This window comes from Tamandua tetradactyla, chromosome 25 (assembly GCF_023851605.1).
Source record: "Tamandua tetradactyla isolate mTamTet1 chromosome 25, mTamTet1.pri, whole genome shotgun sequence".
Lineage (NCBI taxonomy): Eukaryota > Metazoa > Chordata > Mammalia > Pilosa > Myrmecophagidae > Tamandua > Tamandua tetradactyla.
Window position 1 is genome coordinate 28,240,415 of NC_135351.1, and position 24,168 is coordinate 28,264,582.

At 39.0% G+C, this 24,168-nt stretch overlaps 1 protein-coding gene and 1 pseudogene across 5 annotated transcripts in view; one reads left to right on the forward strand and one right to left on the reverse strand.

Moving 5' to 3' along the window:
* Positions 1 to 12,865: 12,865 nt before the first annotated feature.
* Positions 12,866 to 12,936, forward strand: LOC143669431 (U6 spliceosomal RNA; annotated as a pseudogene).
* A 5,731-nt stretch (positions 12,937 to 18,667) lies between these two features.
* Positions 18,668 to 24,168, reverse strand: part of LOC143669186 (cytidine monophosphate-N-acetylneuraminic acid hydroxylase) — an 84,856-nt gene continuing 79,355 nt past the window's right edge. For all 5 annotated transcript variants that reach the window (XM_077143799.1, XM_077143802.1, XM_077143801.1 and 2 more), the window contains 2 exons: positions 22,696 to 22,792; positions 18,668 to 19,996 (listed from right to left, as the gene is read on the reverse strand). In XM_077143799.1, the coding sequence (XP_076999914.1) occupies positions 22,717 to 22,792 (76 nt within the window). In that variant the 3' untranslated portion in view covers positions 18,668 to 19,996; positions 22,696 to 22,716. The remainder of the gene's footprint in view (positions 19,997 to 22,695; positions 22,793 to 24,168) is intronic.

Genomic DNA, 24,168 nt, shown 5'->3' on the forward strand with positions numbered 1-24,168 from the left:
CCAAACCAAGACCTTTTGATAGTGAAAGAGGGCACTGCTGTGAATTATACTGGGAAGACTATAGTAAACCAGGACTGGCCTGGACAAACCAGGACACAGGGTGACCCTAATTAGGACTCCTAACAGTAGAGCTAAGCTCTGTTCTGATAGAGGTGATGGAGATCATTGATTCATCCCCAGCCCTTCCATCTACCATCCTTTTCTGCGCTGTGGGCTGGGCAGTGAGGGATGTAGTAACTGGCCCTGTGCTCTAGCCAACTTGTTGCTGCTTCCTTAGTGGGTGGAAGAAGGGACATATCCACTCTGGGGGGATCTATTTACTGAATAATGGCACCTGACATTTATAAATTGTAAAGGTTGTCTAATAATGTTTCTTTAATTTAAATATATGTAACACAGAATTACTAAGTGGGGAAGCCAAGACTTTAATTATAATTAAAACAAAAAAATCTTGAATATTCTAGAAATTGGGTTTTTTTTTTCCCATGAAAATGGGGAGGTACTTTTTATATGTATATATTTTTATGTAATTAATGTTCCATTCTTGGTTCAGGGAAAAAGTTTCCTAAAGCAATAGTGTTAGTTATTAAATATTAAAATCTAAAAAAAGGTTTCAAGCGGTTGCATGTGTAGCTGCCAGGGTGAACCCACCTGGGCCAACACCTGTCAGGCCCCTTACCTCAGTGACGACAGCCAAGGGGCTGAGCATAGCCACCTGGCATGCATGGCTGGTGGCAGGAAAGCAAGGCCTGGAAACCCACCAGTCTTCTACCCTCCGACCTACCAGTGTGGTGCTTTAGAGCAGCCTCTCCCACCAGGGAAGATGGTCTAGACAGGTAACAAAAAACACAGTTAAAACAATTAATTAACTTACTTAATTAAAACAACAATTTTCTTAGAAGGGCAGCATGGCAGAGTGGTTAATAGATTTAATTTTTTTGTTTGTTTTTATTTTTATTATTATTATTATTATTATTTTATTAATTAATGGAAAAAAGAAATTAACCCAACATTTAGAAATCATACCATTCTACATATGCAATCAGTAATTCTTAACATCATCACATAGATGCATGATCATCGTTTCTTAGTACATTTGCATCGGTTTAGAAGAACTAGCAACACAACAGAAAAAGATATAGAATGTTAATATAGAGAAAAGAAATAAAAGTAATAATAATAGTAAAAAAAAAAACCTATAGCTCAGATGCAGCTTCATTCACTGTTTTAACATAATTACTTTACAATTAGGTATTATTGTGCTGTCCATTTTTGAGTTTTTGTATCTAGTCCTGTTGCACAGTCTGTATCCCTTCAGCTCCAATTACCCATTATCTTACCCTGTTTCTAACTCCTGCTGGACTCTGTTACCAATGACATATTCCAAGTTTATTCTCGAATGTCGGTTCACATCAGTGGGACCATACAGTATTTGTCCTTTAGTTTTTGGCTAGACTCACTCAGCATAATGTTCTCTAGGTCCATCCATGTTATTACATGCTTCATAAGTTTATGCTGTCTTAAAGCTGCATAATATTCCATCGTATGTATATACCACAGTTTGTTTAGCCACTGTTCTGTTGATGGACATTTTGGCTGTTTCCATCTCTTTGCAATTGTAATTAACGCTGCTATAAACATTGGTGTTCAAATGTCCGTTTGTGTCTTTGCCCTTAAGTCCTTTGAGTAGATACCCAGCAATGGTATTGCTGGGTCGTATGGCAATTCTATATTCAGCTTTTTGAGGAACCGCCAAACTGCCTTCCACAGTGGTTGCACCATTTGACATTCCCACCAACAGTGGATAAGTGTGCCTCTTTCTCCGCGTCTTCTCCAGCACTTGTCATTTTCTGTTTTGTTGATAATGGCCATTCTGGTGGGTGTGAGATGATATCTCATTGTGGTTTTGATTTGCATTTCTCTACTGGCCAGGGACATTGAGCATCTCTTCATGTGCCTTTTGGCCATTTGTATTTCCTCTTCTGGTAGGTGTCTGTTCAAGTCTTTTTCCCATTTTGTTACTGGGTTGGCTGTCTTTTTGTTGTTGAGTTGAACAATCTCTTTATAAATTCTGGATACTAGACCTTTATCTGATATGTCATTTCCAAATATTGTCTCCCGTTGTGTAGGCTGTCTTTCTACTTTCTTGATGAAGTTCTTTGATGCACGAAAGTGTTTAATTTTGAGGAGTTCCCATTTATTTATTTCCTTCTTCAGTGCTCTTGCTTTAGGTTTAAGGTCCATAAAACCACCTGCAATTGTAAGTTTCATAAGATATCTCCCTACATTTTCCTCTAACTGTTTTATGGTCTTAGACCTAATGTTTAGATCTTTGATCCATTTTGAGTTAACTTTTGTATAGGGTGTGAGATACGGGTCTTCTTTCATTCTTTTGCATATGGATATCCAGTTCTCTAGGCACCATTCATTGAAGAGACTGTTCTGTCCCAGGTGAGTTGGCTTGACTGCCTTATCAAAGATCAAATGTCCGTAGATGAGAGGGTCTATATCTGAGCACTCTATTCGATTCCATTGGTTGATATATCTATCTTTATGCCAATGCCATGCTGTTTTGACCACTGTGGCTTCATAATATGCCTTAAATTCCAGCAGCGTGAGACCTCCAGCTTCGTTTTTTTTCCTCAAGATGTTTTTAGCAATTCGGGGCACCCTGCCTTTCCAGATAAATTTGCTTATTGGTTTTTCTATTTCTGAAAAATAAGTTGTTGGGATTTTGATTGGTATTGCATTGAATCTATAAATCAATTTAGGTAGGATTGACATCTTAACTATATTTAGTCTTCCAATCCATGAACACAGTATGCCCTTCCATCTATTTAGGTCTTCTGTGATTTCTTTTAACAGTTTTTTGTAGATTTCTTTATATAGGTTTTTTGTCTCTTTAGTTAAATTTATTCCTAGGTATTTTATTCTTTTAGTTGCAATTGTAAATGGGATTCATTTCTTGATCTCCCCCTCAGCTTGTTCATTACTAGTGTATAGAAATGCTACAGATTTTTGAATGTTGATCTTGTAACCTGCTACTTTGCTGTACTCATTTATTAGCTCTAGTAGTTTTGTTGTGGATTTTTCCGGGTTTTCGACGTATAGTATCATATCGTCTGCAAACAGTGATAGTTTTACTTCTTCCTTTCCAATTTTGATGCCTTGTATTTCTTTTTCTTGTCTAATTGCTCTGGCTAGAACCTCCAACACAATGTTGAATAATAGTGGTGATAGTGGACATCCTTGTCTTGTTCCTGATCTTAGGGGGAAAGTTTTCAATTTTTCCCCATTGAGGATGATATTAGCTGTGGGTTTTTCATATATTCCCTCTATCATTTTAAGGAAGTTCCCTTATATTCCTATCTTTTGAAGTGTTTTCAACAGGAAAGGATGTTGAATCTTGTCAAATGCCTTCTCTGCATCAATTGAGATGATCATGTGATTTTTCTGCTTTGATTTGTTGATATGGTGTATTACATTAATTGATTTTCTTATGTTGAACCATCCTTGCATACCTGGGATGAATCCTACTTGGTCATGATGTATAATTCTTTTAATGTGTTGTTGGATACGATTTGCTAGAATTTTATTGAGGATTTTTGCATCTATGTTCATTAGAGAGATTGGTCTGTAGTTTTCTTTTTTTGTGATATCTTTGCCTGGTTTTGGTATGAGGGTGATGTTGGCTTCATAGAATGAATTAGGTAGCTTTCCCTCCACTTTGATTTTTTTGAAGAGTTTGAGGAGAGTTGGTACTAATTCTTTCTGGAATGTTTGATAGAATTCACATGTGAAGCCGTCTGGTCCTGGACTTTTCTTTTTAGGAAGCTTTTGAATGACATTCAATTTCTTTACTTGTGATTGGTTTGTTGAGGTCATCTATTTCTTCTTGAGTCAAAGTTGGTTGTTCATGCCTTTCCAGGAACCCGTCCATTTCATCTACATTGTTGTATTTATTAGCGTAAAGTTGTTCATAGTATCCTGTTATTACCTCCTTTATTTCTGTGAGGTCAGTGGTTATGTCTCCTCTTCCATTTCTGATCTTATTTATTTGCATCCTCTCTCTTCTTCTTTTTGTCAATAAGGGCCCATCAATCTTATTGATTTTCTCATAGAACCAACTTCTGGTCTTATTGATTTTCTCTATTGTTTTCATGTTTTCAATTTCATTTATTTCTGCTCTAATCTTTGTTATTTCTTTCCTTTTGCTTGCTTTGGGGTTAGTTTGCTGTTCTTTCTCTAGTTCTTCCAAGTGGACAGTTAATTCCTGAATTTTTGCCTTTTCTTCTTTTCTGATATAGGCATTTAGGGCAATAAATTTCCCTCTTAGCACTGCCTTTGCTGCATCCCATCAGTTTTGATATGTTGTGTTTTCGTTTTCATTCGCCTCGAGGTATTTACTAATTTCTCTTGCAATTTCTTCTTTGACCCACCTGTTGTTTAAGAGTGTGTTGTTGAGCCTCCACGTATTTGTGAATTTTCTGGCACTCCGCCTATTATTGATTTCCAGCTTCATTCCTTTATGATCCGAGAAAGTGTTGTGTATGATTTCAATCTTTTTAAATTTGTTGAGACTTGCTTTGTGACCCAGCATATGGTCTATCTTTGAGAATGATCCATGAGCACTTGAGAAAAAGGTGTATCCTGTTGTTGTGGGTTGTAATGTCCTTTAAATATCTGTTAAGTCTAGCTCATTTATAGGAATATTCAGATTCTCTATTTCTTTATTGATCCTCTGTCTAGATGTTCTGTCCATTGATGAGAGTGGTGAATTGAAGTCTCCAACTATTATGGTATATGTGTCTATTTCCCTTTTCAGTGTTTGGAGTGTATTCCTCACGTATTTTGGGGCATTCTGGTTCGGTGCGTAAATATTTATGATTATTATGTCTTCTTGTTTAATTGTTCCTTTTAATAGTATATAGTGTCCTTCTTTGTCTCTTTTAACTGTTTTACATTTGAAGTCTAATTTGTTGGATATTAGTATAGCCACTCCTGCTCTTTTCTGGTTGTTATTTGCATGAAATATCTTTTCCAAACCTTTCACTTTCAACCTATGTTTATCTTTGGGTCTAAGATGTGTTTCCTGTAGACAGCATATAGAAGGATCCTGTTTTTTAATCCATTCTGCCAGTCTATGTCTTTTGATTGGGGAATTCAGTCCATTAACATTTAGTGTTATTACTGTTTGGATAATATTTTCCTCTACCATTTTGCCTTTTGTATTATATATATCATATCTGACTTTCCTTCTTTCTACACTCTTCTCCATACCTCTCTCTTCTGTCTTTTTGTATCTGACTCTAGTGCTCCCTTTAGTATTTCTTGCAGAGCTGGTCTCTTGGTCACAAATTCTGTCAGTGACTTTTTGTCTGAGAATGTTTTAATTTCTCCCTCATTTTTGAAGGACAATTTTGCTGGATATAGGAGTCTTGGTTGGCAGTTTTTCTCTTTTAGTAATTTAAATATATCATCCCACTGTCTTCTAGCTTCCATGGTTTCTGCTGAGAAATCTACACATAGTCTTATTGGGTTTCCCTTGTATGTGATGGATTGTTTTTCTCTTGCTGCTTTCAAGATCCTCTCTTTCTCTTTGACCTCTGACATTCTAACTAGTAAGTGTCTTGGAGAACGCCTATTTGGGTCTAATCTCTTTGGGGTGCGCTGCACTTCTTGGATCTGTAATATTAGGTCTTTCATAAGAGTTGGGAAATTTTCAGTGATAATTTCTTCCATTAGGTTTTCTCCTCCTTTTCCCTTCTCTTCTCCTTCTGGAACACCCACAACACGTATATTTGTGCGGTTCATATTGTCCTTGAGTTCCCTGATACCCTGTTCAAATTTTTCCATTCTTTTCACGATAGTTTCTGTTTCTTTTTGGAATTCAGATGTTCCATCCTCCAAATCACTAATTCTATCTTCTGTCTCTTTAAATCTATCATTGTAGGTATCCATTGTTTTTTCCAGCTTTTCTACTTTGTCCTTCACTCCCATAAGTTCTGTGATTTGTTTTTTCAGTTTTTCTATTTCTTCTTTTTGTTCAGCCCATGTCTTCTTCATGTCCTCCCTCAATTTATCGATTTGGTTTTTGAAGAGGTTTCCATTTCTGTTTGTATATTCAGCATTAGTTGTCTCAGCTCCTGTATCTCATTTGAACTATTGGTTTGTTCCTCTGACTGGGCCATATTTTCAATTTTCTGAGCGTGATCCATTATCTTCTGCTGGCGTCTGGGCATTTAGTCAGATTTCCCTGGGTGTTGGACCCAACAGGTTGAAAGATTTTCTGTGAAATCTCTGGGTTCTGTTTTTCTTATCCTGCCCAGTAGGTGGCGCTCGTGGCACATGTTTGTCTGCAGGTCCCACCAGTAAAAGGTGCTGTGGGTCCTTTAACTTTGGAAACCTCTTGCCGTGGCGGAGGTTCGCCAGCCGAAGCGGCTTGGAAGAGTGCCAGCCAGCCCGGGGATCCTAATGCGGGGAGGGTCGCCGGCCGCCGCAGCCTGGGAGAGCGCCCGTCCGAATTTCCTAGTCAGCCCAGGGTGCCAAGCGTGGCGGGTGGGCGCCAGCCAACGTGGCCCGGGAGAGTGCACCGTTCCCAGCCGGACCGGGGAGTCACGTGTTTGGAAGGGACCCCCCCGGTCACCATTCTCCGCGGTCTGGGGATTTCCGATCCAGTTCTCTCAGTTGGTCCGGAGGGCCTCGCGTGGTGGGGGCGCCAGCCGCCGCGGCTTGAGGGGACTGCCTGCCCAATTCTGCCAGCTGGCCCGGGAAGGAGGAAGGGAGGGACTCCAGCCGTTTGCCGCCCCGCCCGGGAAAGCCCGCGCCCGTCGGCGATCTCACCGGAGCTGGTTCTCCCAGACAGTCAGCCGTTCCAGGATGGGGTACGCTGTCTTTTTGATCTCTGTCGTGGCTCCGGGAGCTGTTCTGTATTGTTTCTACTCCCCTAGTAGCTGTTCTGGAGGAGGAAAGGTGAGGATGGGAAGGCTGTCGAGGACAGTGGCCAATAGATTTAATTTTGAGGTTTAGAGCTCAGTTGTGTGACTTTAGGCAAGAGGCATTAGATCTCAGATTTTGGGTCTCACTTTGCTTGGGTCTTAGACCCCTGAGCTGTAAAATGAGGATGAGAGCAGATACTGTTTCAGCTTTTACTTTGTCTTAGGTTCCAGGCTAAACGCTTTATGTAGGTTGTTTAATTTCATTGTCCTAACAACCTTAAGAGGCAGGGACTATTATTATCTCAGTTTTGCATGCAGGAGAAGTAAAGCTCAGTGGGGTTAAGTAATTTGTTCGGGATCACACAATTTAAAAATATCTATTTTATGGATATTTGAGACAGTGTTCATTGTGTTGAGCATATTGACTGTATACTGAAAGCACTTAATAAAGATTAGGCCTTACTACTAATAATTTAAGATCCAGCATTATTGTTGTCTTACATTTGTAACTTGGAAGGTACTCATTTGGATCATATTTCTAACCCACATATGCCAGGAAGATCCTTTGAATAAAAGCCCTGAATACCCCCCTAATATCCTTAAAGAACCACATTGTTGACATGACCCTATCCCTGAAAGCCTCCTGGAATCTGAAATATCCAGACAGTTCTTGCTGCAGCTGGAAAAATAAAATATCCACATCTATCCTTAGACCCATAGAATTATCCTCAAAAAAAAGTATCCTCAAGTGAGAGGAGGCAGCAGAGACAGGGGGTGGTGGTGGGGTTGGGGGGTGGAGAGGGTAGGAGGGAGAGAAGAGAGCTTAGTTCAGTCATCTGCCCCCACTACTGAAACTGATACTTGTGTGCTGAGAACTTATTCATGGACTATTCCACTCTACCCTCTCTCAAGTTGCTCAGTTATCCCCAGAAATAGCCTTAAAAGGATCCCAATAGTGCCAAGCTCATGTTTCATGGACACACAGGGATTGCTTTAAAGGCTTCCCTCTAATCCTTGGAGAGTAGAATGTGCACCTGAGGCTGGACGAGGGTCTTAAGCACATCCCCCCCCACACACACACAAGTTGTGTCCGGGCAGAGGAGAAGCACTCAGCTCCTGAGAGATGCCACACAACCTTCCACCATCCATCTGCTAGAGAAGTAGCACAGAAGGATTTAAGAGCATGGCTTTACATGAAGGACAACTTTGCGTTCAAATTCCTGAATCATGATGAATTGTGTGACCTTGGACATGTGACTCAACTAGCGCTTTAAGCCTTGGTTTCCTTGTTGGTAAAATCGGGATAATAGAACCTGATAAGATGGAGCATCTGTCCTCCAGATCTCACAGACTCAAAGAGGAGATTCACGTAAAATAATTGGTGAACGGGTAGGTGCTCAGCTGTATGATACAGTAGGGGGTTAGAGAAGAGAGAGAAAGTTGTAGGCTGAATACATCAAGGAGGTAAGTGTTAAGGATGGTTAGAGTCTTAACAGGTGCAGAAAAAGAAAAAGTTCAACAGGAGCCAGAAGTGTGAGTAGCACTCCAGAAAGAAACAGGAGCTGCTGTTCACCTGGTCTACCCAATTTGAGACACAGAATCTGTTCTCTGTGGTAAGGCAGATCCCTCCAAAGGAGTCATCTTATCTATCCCTGAGCCCCCAAGGTCTTTCACATCACGAGCCCATTAAAAACCAGAACAGGAATCGAGTCCACTCTGGAATGAGAATCATAGGTTTCCCTACCGTTACTTTGAAGTTTACATATGATAAACTAAGTGTTATTGTGAGCTTCAGGTATGAATTACTCATTTATTTCCAATGTGAATTCATAAAAAATCATTAGCTGAGTGTGGCAACAGGATTGAACTTTGTTCTCTTCTCATGTGGGTTTCTATTTTTCTTTGATTGTCCAATTCCTACCTCTTCCAAAGTTACACTTTGGAAGTGTCCAAAGTTGCACTTATTCTAGAGAGTGCTGAAGTTGGATATACAATATATTGACATTATAACTACCCAATTAACAATCACAGAAAATTCTTCATTTTGGTCTAGCACTTAAGTTCAGAGTGTTTTGCAATTATATCCCTGAAGAACTTTTGTTTTCTCTAATAAACTCTGTAAAATATCAGCCCAAGATTATTTTTTAGCCTGGGAAGGATTTCTCTCTTTATTTGCCCAATTCTGCAGCACTGCTCTTTCTTTCTCTTTAAACTGAGCACTCGTTTTCTTCCCAGTAGCCTCTTTCCTAACTCAAATCACTGATAGGAGATAAGAGTGAATGTGTGTGGTTTTGTACTCTGCTTATTTCCAGATGAGACTCAAGCTCAAAGTGATTCTCTCTTTGGGCAGAAGCACATGTGCCATATTTCTTGGGTATTGTTATTGAATAATAAACCTGTCTGGTTTCATAAACACTTTGTGAAATTCATACAATGATAATATTATTTTAGGCATGTGCCATTTTTAGAATTGACTGGCAGTTCTCAGAGATGTACTCACGATTAATTGGGCTGGTGGGTTTAGAGCAGCTGGGACTCACTATTGCAATAACCACAAATACATCCCAAATGTCTAATTGAACTTAATCCTTAATAATCCTTAATAATGTCTATCTACCTAGAGGACAATACTATACTTGTTCCTGGCTTCTGAACCCATTGATATTTTAATTTTTTTCCCCGAGAAATATTGGCTTGAGGTCCCTGGAAGCATTGCCTCATTGCCTGGCATTATAAAATTTTGCTTGACCTATTTTGTGGATGTATCTTTTCATGCAAAAGAGATAAATGGAAATCTTTATTGCTGAATAGACCCCATTTGCCTGAGCCAATTACAACTACTGGAATGACCAGCTCTGTAAATGCCTTTTTAATGGAAACAAGATCTTCACAGGTCCAGATTGGGTAATGAGTAAACCACAATCCTTGTCCCCAAAACAAACATTTCTCTTTCTAGTTGCTATAGCTGGACAGGGATACCACTCTGTGAGTGTCAGATTATTATTAACACTTGAGACTTTCTCATCAGGACTACACCCTACAATTCTGTGATATTTGTGGTTACAAATAACTACTATCCTTGCAGCTTGTTTTTCTTAATTATGTAAATGGAAGGAAAAAATATTCAACTTCCCATACACCCTCAGAGGGGGATGCTAAGAATAAATCTTTACAAGAGGACATTTCAAAGTTTACAAAATCTAGTCTTTGTGTACCAAAGGAAGTGCCCAGTAGGAGGTAAATGTCTTTATGTCCTGTTGGCTTCAAGATGTCCAATTTCAAAGGAAGGGTGGAGCTGGGATGGATGGGTAGACAACGAGCAATGCTATCACAAGACGAGAAGTGACATTGTTTTACCTTCTAAAGATACTTGATAACTCCCCTGTTGGGCGGTTAGGGGAATACTACCTTCTTAAAATTTCAGTTTCCTTTCTCTGAAAATAAACATGTCCCTAGAAGATGTGTGCATTGGAGTCAGCAACTATTGCGGGTTTACTGACTGCCCTGGTGGGAGGCTCTCTGAGAAGACCACACTGATGTCCCCCACCTACCCTGGATGGCAGGAGGCCCTGCTGTCCCAAAGCCAACTGCCCCTTCCCTCCCGGCTAATGACCAGGGAGCCTTGAAACAAAGAAGGCTGCAGCAGCTGTCCCTCTGAAACCCTTGAGAAATTATTAGAGTAACTATCCCAGACAGAGGAATTGCACTGTCTGGGGCCAGGCCTAGTCCCAGGAGCTTCCATGTGCTGGATGTGAGTCCCCGTGAGACGGGTGTAGGACACCGGGGTGAACTGGAAGAAGGATTAGGAATTGTGTGCACTCCAAAGGACCATCTTGTAAAGGGTTTATCATCTAAGGTATTATTCCACTAAAATAGGGGAAAGTCATGCTTGGTGTACAACTTTTAAGTTTTAACCTTCTGTTCCGTGATTTCTTTAATTAACCCAACACTTAGGTGAAGTGTGCTAAACCCATTCAAGCCTGCGAGGCGGGGGTGGGGTGGGGTGGGCTGGAGAATGGGGGCAACAGGGCAGAAGGGACATCCCGGCCCGTTGCCCACGCAGAGGGGCGGCTGGCTGCACACGGGGGAGCTGAAAGACCACCGGGCGCGCTTCAAGGGATCACTGGAAGCCCAAATGAAACCCCTTTCTGCCGAGATACGCCGGAGGAGGAAACCGATTCTTAAAAGGGCGAAAGGCGTTTGCTTGGGTTACACTGAGGTCGACGGTGAGTCTATAGCCACACCCACACCGCACAGTTAGGGCGAGAAAAGAGCCAGCGCTCAGGTCGCGGTTTTGATGTGGTTCTCCTCTGCCACCTATCGATCACGTTGCCTCACTACAGTTTCCAGAAGCACCTTGACTCCCTAAGTGGAATGGATGAGAACCAATTCAGGAAAATTAAAATTATTTAAGGCTTCGTGTTTTCCATTCAATGACAATAGCTTTATTGAGTCTCTGGGAAAAGTACATGTTCTTGCTATCTATATTTCTTATTTTATTGAGTAGAAGCTTATCAATGAGAAAAGGTGCCCTGATTTTCAGCTGCTAAAATAATATGTGGGCCTAATAGTGAAGTAGAGTTCTAATATCTTTTTTTCTTACATTTGGTTAGTGCTTTAGAATTAAAAGGTATTAAATATTTTCAGGTTTTTGCTGTTTCCATTGCTCAGAAAATATGATCACCCTTTAGAAAGACTTCGTACAAGAGAAATAGTATAATCATAAGATTTGCAGGGAGGGAAGGATAGTTTCTACAGAATTATAAATCATTATAGTGCTCCTTGTAGAAGGAACATATGCAGAATGAGCGTGGGAGAGTGTACATATGTTACATGGGCTTGTAGAGTGACTGGAAGATTGGGAAGGTGCTATCAAAAGCCACTATTTCATATCCTTTTATTCAGTAATCCAACTCTGAGAATTCTATCCTAAGAAAAGCATTAAAAAGACAGATAAGGATGATATTTTTAAGATTGTTTAATGTTCAGCAGTAGAAAAAGAGTTCAAGTTATGGTTCATTCAGAATATGGAATATTATAGAAACAATAAAAACATTTCACCATGTAGGATTATGAAAAACTGCATGCCCAAGAAAACTCAAAATGGTATGTTTCAAAAGGAATATTGAATACAATTGGAAAAGAATACTAAAAATATTAAAGCTGAATTAGAGTGGTAGAATTACAGAGTGTGTAATGTTTATTAACATCTTTGCTTTTTTCTAGTTGCACTACTAATACAGGGATTCTTGTAGTAATACATTTAAATAACATGCAAATATGTAAAGTGAGATTTTAGTAGTCATTTTGAAGAACCAATTTAACTTTGTCTTCTCTATTATATGTCCATTTTGTATTTTATTAATTTTTGTTTTATATTTTTTATTTCCCTTCTTCAACTTTCTGAGGGCTTAGTTTGCTGTCTTTTTTTCTAGGTTCTTGAGAATAATGCTTGGCTTACTGATTTTTCAACCTTTCTCTTTGTCTTATCTATAAATTTCCCAATAAGCATGGTTTTCGTTTGCCACAAAGTCTCTGATATGTTGTATTTTCATTATCATTTGGTTCAAAATATTTTCTGATTTCCATATGATTTCTTTTTTGACCTATGAGTTATTTAGAAAAGTGATTTTCAAAGTGTCATCTTCTACCAAGCAGCATTAGTATCACCTGGGAACTTGCTGGAAGTGTAAATTGTCTGTCTCTACTGCAGAACTACTAAATCAGAAGCTCTGGAGCCCAGCCACAGCTTCTTAAGGTGATCCTAAACCATGCTTAAGTTGAGAACCACTGACCTAGGAAAATGAGATTGCCTAGATCCTACCTTCTTTCCTTCGAGAATGCACTTGCTACTGTTGAAACTTTGCATTTCCATATATGTTTTAGAATCAACCTATCAATTTCTGTTTAAAAAGCCTGTTGGGTGCTCATGATACGGAGAATAGCATGGCCCATGCACAAGGATGACATGCAAATTCATGATGCGTTCCATATTTTTTTTAAAAAGCCTGTTGGGATTTTAATTGTGAGTGCATTCACTGTATTAATCAATTTGAAGAGAAGTGACTTTTTAAAATATTGAGTCTTAAAGTCCATGAACATGTTATATCTTTCCACATATTTAGTCTTCTGTAATTTACCTATTAAGTTTGAAAACCACAAATTTAGAAATATATGTCTTATTTCCACATCCATGGTGATTTTATAGTTATCTTTTTATTATTGATTTTTATCTTAATTGCCTAGTAGTCTAAGAACAAACTGTACATGATTTAAATCTTTGAAATTTGTATAACTTTCTTTGTAGCCTAGCATATAGTCATTTTGTATAAAAGTTCAGTGTATTCTGTAGTTTTTGGCTATATATATATATATATATATATGTTTGTGTGTGTGTGTGTGTCTTCCAAAGCTGAAAAGACTTTGTTTTTATTTAGGTACATGTCTTATATTTATAATATGGTAGTATTTTGGCATATCAGTTAGCTATTGCTGTATAACAAAACACTCCAAAGAAAATAGCTTGAACAAGAACCATTTCTTTATCTCACAATTGCCACTTTAGGCTGGGATCAGCTGAGCAATGCTTCCCGTCTTAGCTGGGTTCCCTCATGTATCTGTGGTCATGAAGACTGGTCTAGAATGGCCTCAGCTGCCATGGATGGCATGGTTCCCTGTGGTTTTCACATTGGAGGCTGACGTCCAAGAGAGTGAGCAGACGCAAGGCCACTTGTGGTCCAGGCTCAGAACTGATACAGTACCACTTCTGCTTCGTTCTAGTGGCCAAAACAAGTTCCAAGGCTAGTCCAGATTCAAAGGCAGGGAGAACAGAGTCCTTCTCTTGATTGGTGAAGAGTGGCAAATGTCATTGTGAGGACACAGGAGAGTGAAGAATTGTGTTCTTTTGCAGTCTACCACATTAGTTATGACATTTAGGACCAAACACCCAATTTTAGCCATAAGTGTGATTAATGACATTTAAGAGATCTGACAGCTAGAAATATATGTATTCATAAGTCAATTAGGCCAGGTGTTTTAATTGTATTGTTTAAATCTTTCACTTTTTTCTTTTTGGTCTGCTTGGTCTCTCAGTTATTGAGAGAAGTGTGTTAAAATCTTTCGCTATGATTTACATTTGTCAATTTTAGTTATACCAGTTTTTGCTTTATATAATTTGAGGCTGTGTTATTTTGTTCATACTAATTTAGACCTTTTTATATCTCCCTGGTTAACTACAACTTTTATCATTTTGAAATGTAACACCCTGTCTGCGATTGAGATAGCTACACCAGCTTTCTTTTTATTAGTGTTTCCATAGTAAATATTGTCCCCATCCTTTTTCTTTTAAGTTTTCAATGTCTTTATGTCTTTATCTTGTAAACAGCAAAAGAGTGTTTTGTAATCCGATCTGTTAATCTTTGTATTTTATTGAAAGCAGTTAATTCATTTACATTTAATACCATTACTGATGTAATATCATCTTGATGTTTGCTTTCTATTTGTCCTATTTGTTCTATGTTATTTTTTCCTCTCATTTCTTGGCCTCTTTTAAATTAATATTTTTATTGTTGCATTTTCCCTATATTAGCTTTGTGGTTAAACTTTCTTTACTGTTTCTTTGTCTTTGGTGGTTAAAGTGATTATAATATGTATTCTTGACTTAGCAAGTCTTTGTCAGTTATTAATTTGTTGCCTCCCAGCACCAAATTCACTCTTCATTTCCTTCTCTAGCAAACATTTCCTTTGCCAGGTGGAACAAAGTTAAGCTTTGTCTCTAGAAGGTGCTGGAGAGCCACTAAAGGATGAAAGGGTTTTTCTTCCTGGCTCAGGTATCCTCTTCTTGCCAGGTCCCTGAAGTGCATGGTTTCTCCAGCTCTGGACTTCTTAACTGTGATGAGATAGCTAGCAGTTTCTCCTGGGATCTCTCAGGTGGCTTTACAGTAGGGTTGTTGTGGCACACAGGCACCTCCCAGTGGATGGCCTTTGCAGCACTCTCTTGGGTGACTTTGAGCAAGGTTCGAGGCATTCAGTTTTTGTTTTTTTTCTGGAATTGACAGATGCCTCTTTGGGAAAATCAGCCCCTCATTCCAAGCTTATCTGTATGGGTTTTCTTCTTCTCCTGATCTTGGTAACAGTGGATGTGGTAGAAAGTGACAGATTCTGGGTATATTTTGAAAGTAGAGGTGACAGGATTTGCAGATGGAGTGGATTAGACAGGAAGGTATTGTATTATAAGGCCTGATATTCCAAGTGCTGCCCTGACATATTTGAGCCTACTAATGTCCCAAAGGCCTATTTCCTGAGATTTCCCTGGAGAACAGGGAAGAAGAAGGGACGCTGCACATGATTAAGAAATGAAAGACACAAGAAGTTAGTTAAGTGGGGTCAGGATACTCAAGCTCATCAGGTACAAGAGCAAGAGCTAGAGCCCCAAATAAACTGACGTCCACGTATTTACTGTGTTCTTACATGGGAACTGCTTTTAGGGAGTATAATCAAAGCAAGATTTATTATGAACATCTGTCATACCTGCAAAGCTACAAAGTTTGGTTCCCATCTCCTTGTCTCAGGAGTTGTTTATTTCTTATCAGCATGCTCTTTATTCAGGTCTCTTCGGGCTCTTGAGTCAGTGTCCTCGAGGGCATTTGCTTCAGCAGTTTACCGCATTAGCAGGGCACAGCGTGCCTGTGCCCTATGTCCTCAGTCAGCCCTGAGAACACTTGCCTCTGCTGTTTACCGCATTAGCAGGGCACAGCGTGCCTGTGCCCCATGCCCTTGGCCGACAGCCAACCACTCCAGCCTTCAGAGAGCCATCTCCAACACCTAGTCATGATTTTCCCTGCTCTCACTAGACATGCCCCACCCCCTGCAGGAAAGGCTTTCCACCCACCTAGTTCTCCTTATTAGCCAGACCAGCTTCATTCCACCCAGTCCTCAACCTTATGGATTCCACCTCCCTGCCAGCTTCTGGAATTACTCAAGCAAGTCAGTCACATCTTCCGAATTGGAACCAACAAAGCCCCCCTTGCTGGTCCACTGCCATTCTAAGAATAAATCCTATATAGCCCTGCATGACATGTGTCCTCCTCCCCCGGGCTGTGAGTATATGTGACTAATAAACTGCTGTCGGTCTCATTTGTCCAGTGTCAGGTGTCATGTGTTTGGCCATTTTCTACTATTCTGGACAGGGGATCTCTCCATCAGTAGTGGGGTAAATGGCAGCTGGTCAAAACAGGTACAAAGGATGATTTCATGGTTTTGAGTAATGGAAGTTAGATACCAAATAGGAAATATTGAAAGAAAACAAGAGATGTGGGGCTTAGCCCAGGGAGAAATGAACCATCCAAGATGAATAGGAAGTGAGGCGTGGTCCTCCCGTGGGAAAGCCCACGTTGACCTCTCTAACGTGTACTCTCTCTTTTTAATAAGCTTCTCTTTTAATGAACTTTACTACTTATGCCTACTGACCCTCTCATCTCTAAATTCTTTCAGTTTCATGTCTGTTGAACTTCGATCAGGGCTCAGCTGGCACCATTGCCAGCAGGGCACCATTTACGTATTCTGGTGAACCTGCCAGGAGTGCTTTCAGAAGATTCCAGGAGAGCAGCATCTTCCACATAAGACACTAAGTGCTGAGTCCTGCATTTTAGTATTGGGCAGTTGTCTATCTCATCAGCCCTCTGAGTCTGGTCCAGAGCCGCTGGGGTGAGAAATTCAGCTCACCAGCCCTCAGGGTCCAGGTTGGGAGTCAAGGGGTGAATCCAGAAGGCCCATCTCCTACCGTCTAAGGTTTTTTTCTCCCTCATGGGGACGCCCTGAGGAGAGTAGGTGTCTTGAGGGTACTATTTAGCTGGCAGATGAGACGTTGGTCCTCAGTGAAGTTACAGAGGAGAAGAAAGCAAGGAGAGACCGGAATAAGACATGGCTTGTAGCATTGGCTATAGACAGTAACCAGCCACCTAAGGGTCAATGAAGGCAGAAGCCACTGGGAACCTGTCATTGATGTGGAGAGTTGGGGCACTGGAAGCAGGAGTGTCTCCCACAACCAAAGGAGCCCGAGGATGGAAAGAGCCCCCAGGGCCCTGTCCACTGATGCGGGAAAGCAGTAAACTGCCTTTACTGTTTGCAGTAAACTACAAATCAGAAATTCATCTTCAACAAAAATAAACTTTTAAAAGAATCAAGGCAGGTATATAAATTATGAAACTTAGTTATGTTGAAAAAAAATAAACTTCTGTTTTAACTAAAATATTTGGCAAATGCATTCCAGCTTTATGTAACTCTAGCCCCCCATGGAATGTTACTCTTAATCACCCATGTTCCCCAAAGTAGCAACTATTTAATTCTAATACTCTATAATTATCCCCTTTCTGTTCTATATGTTATCTCTTATTGTCAGAGTACAACTAAACAAGACCTGCCCATCTTTGACGTGTGTCTGAAACAGCTCCATCTGGATAATTAATAAAGGTGGCATCTTGGGCACTAGGACTTCTGATTCAACTGCACCCTAGCACATATGATGGTGTCCACATTGAAGTGACTGGGGCATCATTATATGACAAAATAAATGAACAGAACAGCAAAGCAGCTCTAAGTGAGCCAAAGCATACTTGCCTCCCCCCAAATGCTATTTTATTCTTATTTCTCAACATTGCAAGCAGTAAACCTGTAACCTCCAGTTCCCATGCTCAGGGGCTTATGCAGAGGAGGTGGCGGAAGACGTGGCAGAAAGATTGTTAGAATGGTGGGATGGGGTGGATTATAAACAAAATGTTTTTGCATTTTCTGATATCCCGCAGCCCTTCAGCATTATCAGTAATTTAGCACACTCACACATATACTCTCTTAACATTGTGAAAATACAAAAAATTTATCCCTTGACCTCCCTTTAAGATTAAAGGGATGGAGCTCTTTTGGGGTGGGGGTGGGGATTGAAGCAGGATAAAATAGGACAACTGTTAAGTCCTTGGTTTCCTAATCAGCTCTGAAAGAGTTAAGAGATAACTCCAAGCCCCTTGTTTCTTATCTCACTCCGAAGGAACTAATACAGAGCTGCATACTTCCTGGGGACAAAAATTTCCCTTAAGTTCCCAAACCTCCCCAAACCGTTGAAACTTCCCCAAACCATAAAAGCTTGTAAAATTATGGGCCCCAAAGCAAACTCTTAGTTAATAATAGGGAACATAAGATCATAGAAACTGTTAACCATTTGCCCAAAGACAAATTTTAGGTGTGTGACAACAAACCATGAATTCTGCTAGCTGTCTCCTCCTAGAACAAAGAAGGCACCTAATATTCAAAGGTTACTATGGAAACCTGCCACAGGTAAAACTTTCCTATAAAACAAACTGGCCCACTCTACTCAGTGCAAGTCCCTTCCTTGGGCACACACCTGTGAAACCTCTCTAACGTATACTCTATTTTTTTTTTTGCATGGGCAGGCAGCGGGAATCGAACCTGGGTGTCCGGCATGGCAGGCAAGAATGCTGCCTGCTGAGCCACCATGGCTCATCCTGTGTACTCTTGCTTTTTAATAAACTTCTCTTTTACTAAACTTCAAAAAAATGAATAAGAAGTGAGACTCGAGGAGCTTGGGAAATATGAAAAGGTATAGGGTCATTGGATTGGAGTCAGGATATTAGAAGGAGAGAACTGGAAAATTAGCATGAGAATAAAGATGAGCTTGATGGTGAGAAAAAAATATTTTAAAATAATCTTTTATTTGCTCATTATATGCATTTTTACATACATTCTGGATATAGATTATATTTATTTTCTGGCAAGTTAAATAATTTACTACATAAGGTAAATCACAAAATATAATCTCTGAATTTCAAGTATTTCACTCACACATATTGTGTGACATGAAATAGAATAATCAAACATCATTGGTGTTCATCTTAATGAGAGACAGCTAATCAATATTTTTATTACAAAGTGTAAATTTAAAGATTTAAGGAGATAAATTCCACCATCGGATGCTTGTGCCTTTTTTTAAGAGTTAGAGAGGTAGTATGTAGAATTACAAAACCACTTTTGATATTTGGATCAGTCGAGCATTGGAAACATCAACATGTAAAACAGAAATTTAGTTAACAATCATGTTTTCCTAGGAGTAATTTTTCTGTGTCTTATACAATCATATGAATGTCATAAAAAATTATAGACATTAGCAGAAATACATAGATTATTTGCCTATTTTAACATTTAACAATGTTCTTAAATGTTTAGAACTGGGAGGACCCTAATTTTTTCAAGATATAGATCTTTAGTGTTGTTTTTTCTATGATTTTGAATGTTTTTGCATACCAAACCCATTTTAATAGTGTTCATATCTCTTATTAATCAAAGATGTACCTAATTGTTAGAACTTATAAGCTGCATTAACTAACAAATTTGTCACTGAATTAATAAAATTTCAGTCTGAAGGAAATCTGACATCGAGGCAGCCTCTGTAACCTTGTTTTAGTGAATATGTGATTTTAGGAAAGCTTTTTGAGAAGTTGAAAGCAGCTTGTGAACTCTTCTTTCTCAATTATCTTCATGGACCCCTTTTGGAGACTTACTTGATTAAGAAACAAAAGGCTTATTTTTGTATTTTCCCTTTCTTTTAAAATTCCATCTTCATTTAACTTTGCGTTTTCTCCTTCTCATCCCTCTTTTATCAACTTCTCTTCTTCCCTCCCCTCTCCTTTTAACCCAACTTCTGCCCGCCTTTCCTTTTACCTCATTATCTTCTTGGAAGTTTTCCTCTCCTGTTTTCTTTCATCTATGCTTGGATTCACTTCTCCTCCTGTTATGCTTTGTTTTCCACAGAGCATTCCTTCCTAATGGGTTCACTGGTTCTTTTTACAGAGATTTGTGGGTGGAACAAGTAAAATATTTATGATTCTAGGTATGTAGTGATCCACAAATGTGAGAAATGTAAAAATCTCACAAATGCAACACAGGAGTTAGTGCTGACATTAACAATGCGGAGTCTCTTTTGATATAAGCTTCTTGTGTTCAAGATGTAGTATCAGTAAATTCTTGAATTTTCATGTCACTTAGGATCCCTGTGAATTAAAGATATTACTGATGAACAACAGTAGGCATGCATGTTTTAATACTTTCTTCATTTTTTATTGTAATAGAAGAATTTTAATTTTACTTTTAAATTATGTAGTCTATGATGTTTTAAGGTAAATGAGACCCTAAACTGGAATGTGAACAAAAATATCACTCCTCCCTCCTTCAAACTGACTGTCCATGGGTCCCCATGACTCTCCTGTTTACTCCAAAAGGCTGATATAGTTGACATTTATTTTTCACTTACCATGTGCCAGTCACTTTTCTAGATGTATCTTATCCTATGATACAACGCAGTGAGTCAAGTATTGTTTTTATATTCATATTACAGATAAAAATCTGAGACACAGCACAGGGAAATTCAGTAACTTGCCTAAAGTTCTTAGCTTTTCTCCTATCCTATAGTCAGTGAGTGATAGAGACAATTTGAACTCAAGACATCACATTCCACAGCTGAGGTGTTGATCACTATACTTTGTAGCCTCCTTATAAGGCAACTTCAAAATGCACACGTTGACCTCCGACTCCATTTAATTCACCCACTAATACAGAAGTGCCTTTAGCCCCAGCTTCTTTCAGAACTGCTCTATCTCCAAAACTTTAGACTTGGAGCTCTCTCTGTATATCTGCTGCCTCCTTATCTGTCATGCCTCCTGTGTCTTCACAATGACTGAACCTGCTGTGCATCTTCACTGAGCCCTCCTGACTCTCTCTTTATTCTCTGAGATTCCACTCATGCCCCTTTCCTGGTTCCCCTTACTAAAGTACCAAGCACGAGGACTTGACATTACCCAAATTCATCTTGCATTTTTCTACCTTTTGACTTCACTCATTCTTTCTGTCTGGACTGTTCTTTTTACCATCTCTCCTCCATTTTACTTATTGAAAACTTTACCAAATCTTCAAGCCCTCTCTCCCGACAGAGATGCTATTCTCCCCATAGCACTCCTATATCATGTGAAAAAGTCAAATGCACTCCTCCCTCAGGAGACCCAATACTTAATTTGAATAAACATAATGTGCTTATTTGAGACTGTCTTGTGATAGAGCTGTATGTGAATTTTCTTAGCTTTTCTCCTATCCTATAGTTATAACTTAGATGATCTAGCCCAATGCATTGAGCTAGACTGGAGTATGGAATAAAGAACTTAACACCTGAAAGGAATATTTAAACTGTTCTAATTCAACCCATAATTTTATTGGTAAGGACAATGAAGAGCTAAGTCACACTAACAGTGAGAAACAAATTTGTTTGTTCCTTCATTCCCTCATGCCTATTATGAAGTAGATCTGTGATATACCCTCAGGCAACAAGTCTCCACTTGTAAGAAATTCAAAATCCACTGGGGGAAATAATTAATAGATTTTTGTAATGCAAAGTGGTTGGATAGCTGTTTGTGGAAATATATGATCATTTCAATCAAAGGTATATGGATATAGATTTTTGTAACTCAGTTAATAAAATCACAATCCATACGAAGGAATGTCAAATCTAATTTGTGCCAGACAAGCTGATCTCCATCAGCTCAAAAAAAAGAAGAAAAGTCTATTGGAAATGGTGAAGTAATGTTTTCCATTTTATACTTTCTGTTTTAGATTTTTCTCCCTTAAGGTGTTTTTTTGTTTTAAATGCTTTTCTTCGTGTGCTCAGGATTCAGTTTTAAGCACCCTCTAACAGCCTGAAATAATTTTTGTTTTGCTTGTTGTGCTGGTTTGAAAGGAAGCATGCCCCCTAAGAAAAGCCATGTTTTAATATAAATCCCAGTTCATAAAGGTAGAATAATCTCTGTTCAATACTGTATGTTTGAAACTGTAATGAGATCATCTCCCTGGTTGATGTGATTTAGTTAAGAATGGTTGTTAAACTGGATTAGGGGATGACATGTTTCCACCCATTTGAGTGGGTCTTGATTAGTTTCTGAAGTCCTATAAAAGAGGAAACATTTTGGAGAATGAGAGATTCAGAGAGAGTGACACTACGAAGCAGAGAGTCCATCAGCCAGCGATCTTTGGAGATGAAGAAGGAAGATGCCTCCCGGGAGCTTCATGAAACAGGAAGCCAGGAGAGAAAGCTAGCAGATGACGCCGTGTTTGCCATGTGCCCTTCCAGCTGAGAGAGAAGCCCTGACTGTGTTCGCCACGTGCCTTCTCACTTGAGAGAGAAACCCTGAACTTCATTGGCCTTCTTGAACCAAGGTATCTTTCCCTAGATGCCTTTGATTGGACATTTCTTTAGACTTGTTTTAATCGGGACATTTTCTAGGTCTTAGAACTGTAAACTAGCAACTCATTAAATTCCCGTTTTTAAAAGCCATTCCGTTTCTGGTATATTGCATTCCAGCAGCTAGCAAACTAGAACACTTGTTAATTGGCTGTATGTTCCTCTCAACCAAAGAGTCTATGGATTTACCATTGTTTGGTTTTTTTTCCCCACATGGGCAGGCACTGAGAAACAAACTAGGTCTCTGACATGGCAGGTGAGAATTCTGCCTGCTGAGCCACTGTGGCCCGTTACCATTGATTTTATTTACTCATTTTTAAACTTGAATGTTCTTGTAATGCCTGTTCTTTTTATTCCCCAGAAAGTCAGCTTTTCTGACGACATAGTACATGCCTAATTTAGATGCCAAAGAAGGTATGAGGGATGCATGGAGTGGGCATATCCCAGACCTAGAGGATGCCTAACCTGTGAGATTGCAGGTCTCCTCTACTTGAAGTGCATCAGGAAGGACTTCCAGTTGGGAGGCGTTAGGGGGAGTTTTATTTGAAAATGGTTCCAAAACCTGTAATCGAGATAAAGCAAGGAAATATGTTTTAGAAACTTCTATGCCTGCTGTTTTACCAGGATCTGTTTGGTACCTGGCACTAACCTCTCCCTAAGAGATAGCATTTCTGTACTATTTCAGCTGTCCATGTAGCTTAACATTTTTAGTGTGTTGAACATAGTCCCTTAAAGTATGACAACTGTGTCTTATTTTTATCTTAGAGTAATGTACCTGACTTTAAGGGATCCTCCGATGTGAAAATCTAAATTTACATATGGTATACAAAAGCTTTAGAACCTAATGTTGGTGAAGGTACAGATAAATGGCTGCTCACAAGTCTTATTTCTGGGAGGATGAACTGGCTTCCTGAGTAAAAATTTGATAAAGCTTAAACATTATTATGCATTAGATCCAACTAACTCCTAGGAATTTATCCTAAGGAAATCACTATGATTCTGTGCAAGACAAACCTAAATGTTTATTAACCCAAGCATTGTTTAGAATAGTGAAAAGTTAGAAACAAACGTTGATCAAGGATTGATTAAATAAAATATGTCAAGGTAGGCAGCAATTAAAAACCTTGATGTAGAAAAGTATATACTAATGGAATATATTGTTTAGTAAACATGCAGATTCAAAAGTACATTCAATATTACACTATTTTTTATAAAAGGTGTGTTTGTGTATAAACAGGAAAAGAAAGATTAACTAGCATTAAAATATAGATTATTTTTTCTGGGTGGTGAGATTATTTATGATTTCAAATGTTTCTTTGCATTTTACAATATTTTTCCAAATTTTTTACAGTGGAAATATATACTTTTATAACCGAAAACTGTTTAATAAACTCATAAATCCCACTTTAAGAACAACAAAGATAAATTGGGCTATAGCTGCTTCTCAAGATTCATAGTAGAATCCGTTATGTTTATGATCTTTGTTATCAAAGCACAATATAAACAAATAGTCTTTAGCATCAATATTCTAGACATTTCCAAGATAGAATTATTCTTAAGAAATTTCTCATAACCCCCCAAAATTGCCATATTCTTTTCTTTCCAGGGCAAGAAGACAGATTTCTACTTTGTTGAAAATGAATAAAACATAGATTTTTAATAGCCATTAAAATGTTTGAAGTTGATGTGTATGTCCCAGCATGGAGGGATACCTAAATGAGTGAAAAATAATGCAAGTTGCAGAATGCATGTATTGGGATTGCATTAACAAACAGCAGTGACAATGATATCCCCCAACTGTATGGAACATTTTATTGGGAGCAAATATATTTAGAGAAATGTTTATATGCCCAAAAATAGGCCCAAGAGGGCACACATTGAACTATTATCATATTATCAAGGGCAACATGGAAAGTTGGAAGATGGGGGAGGAAACAG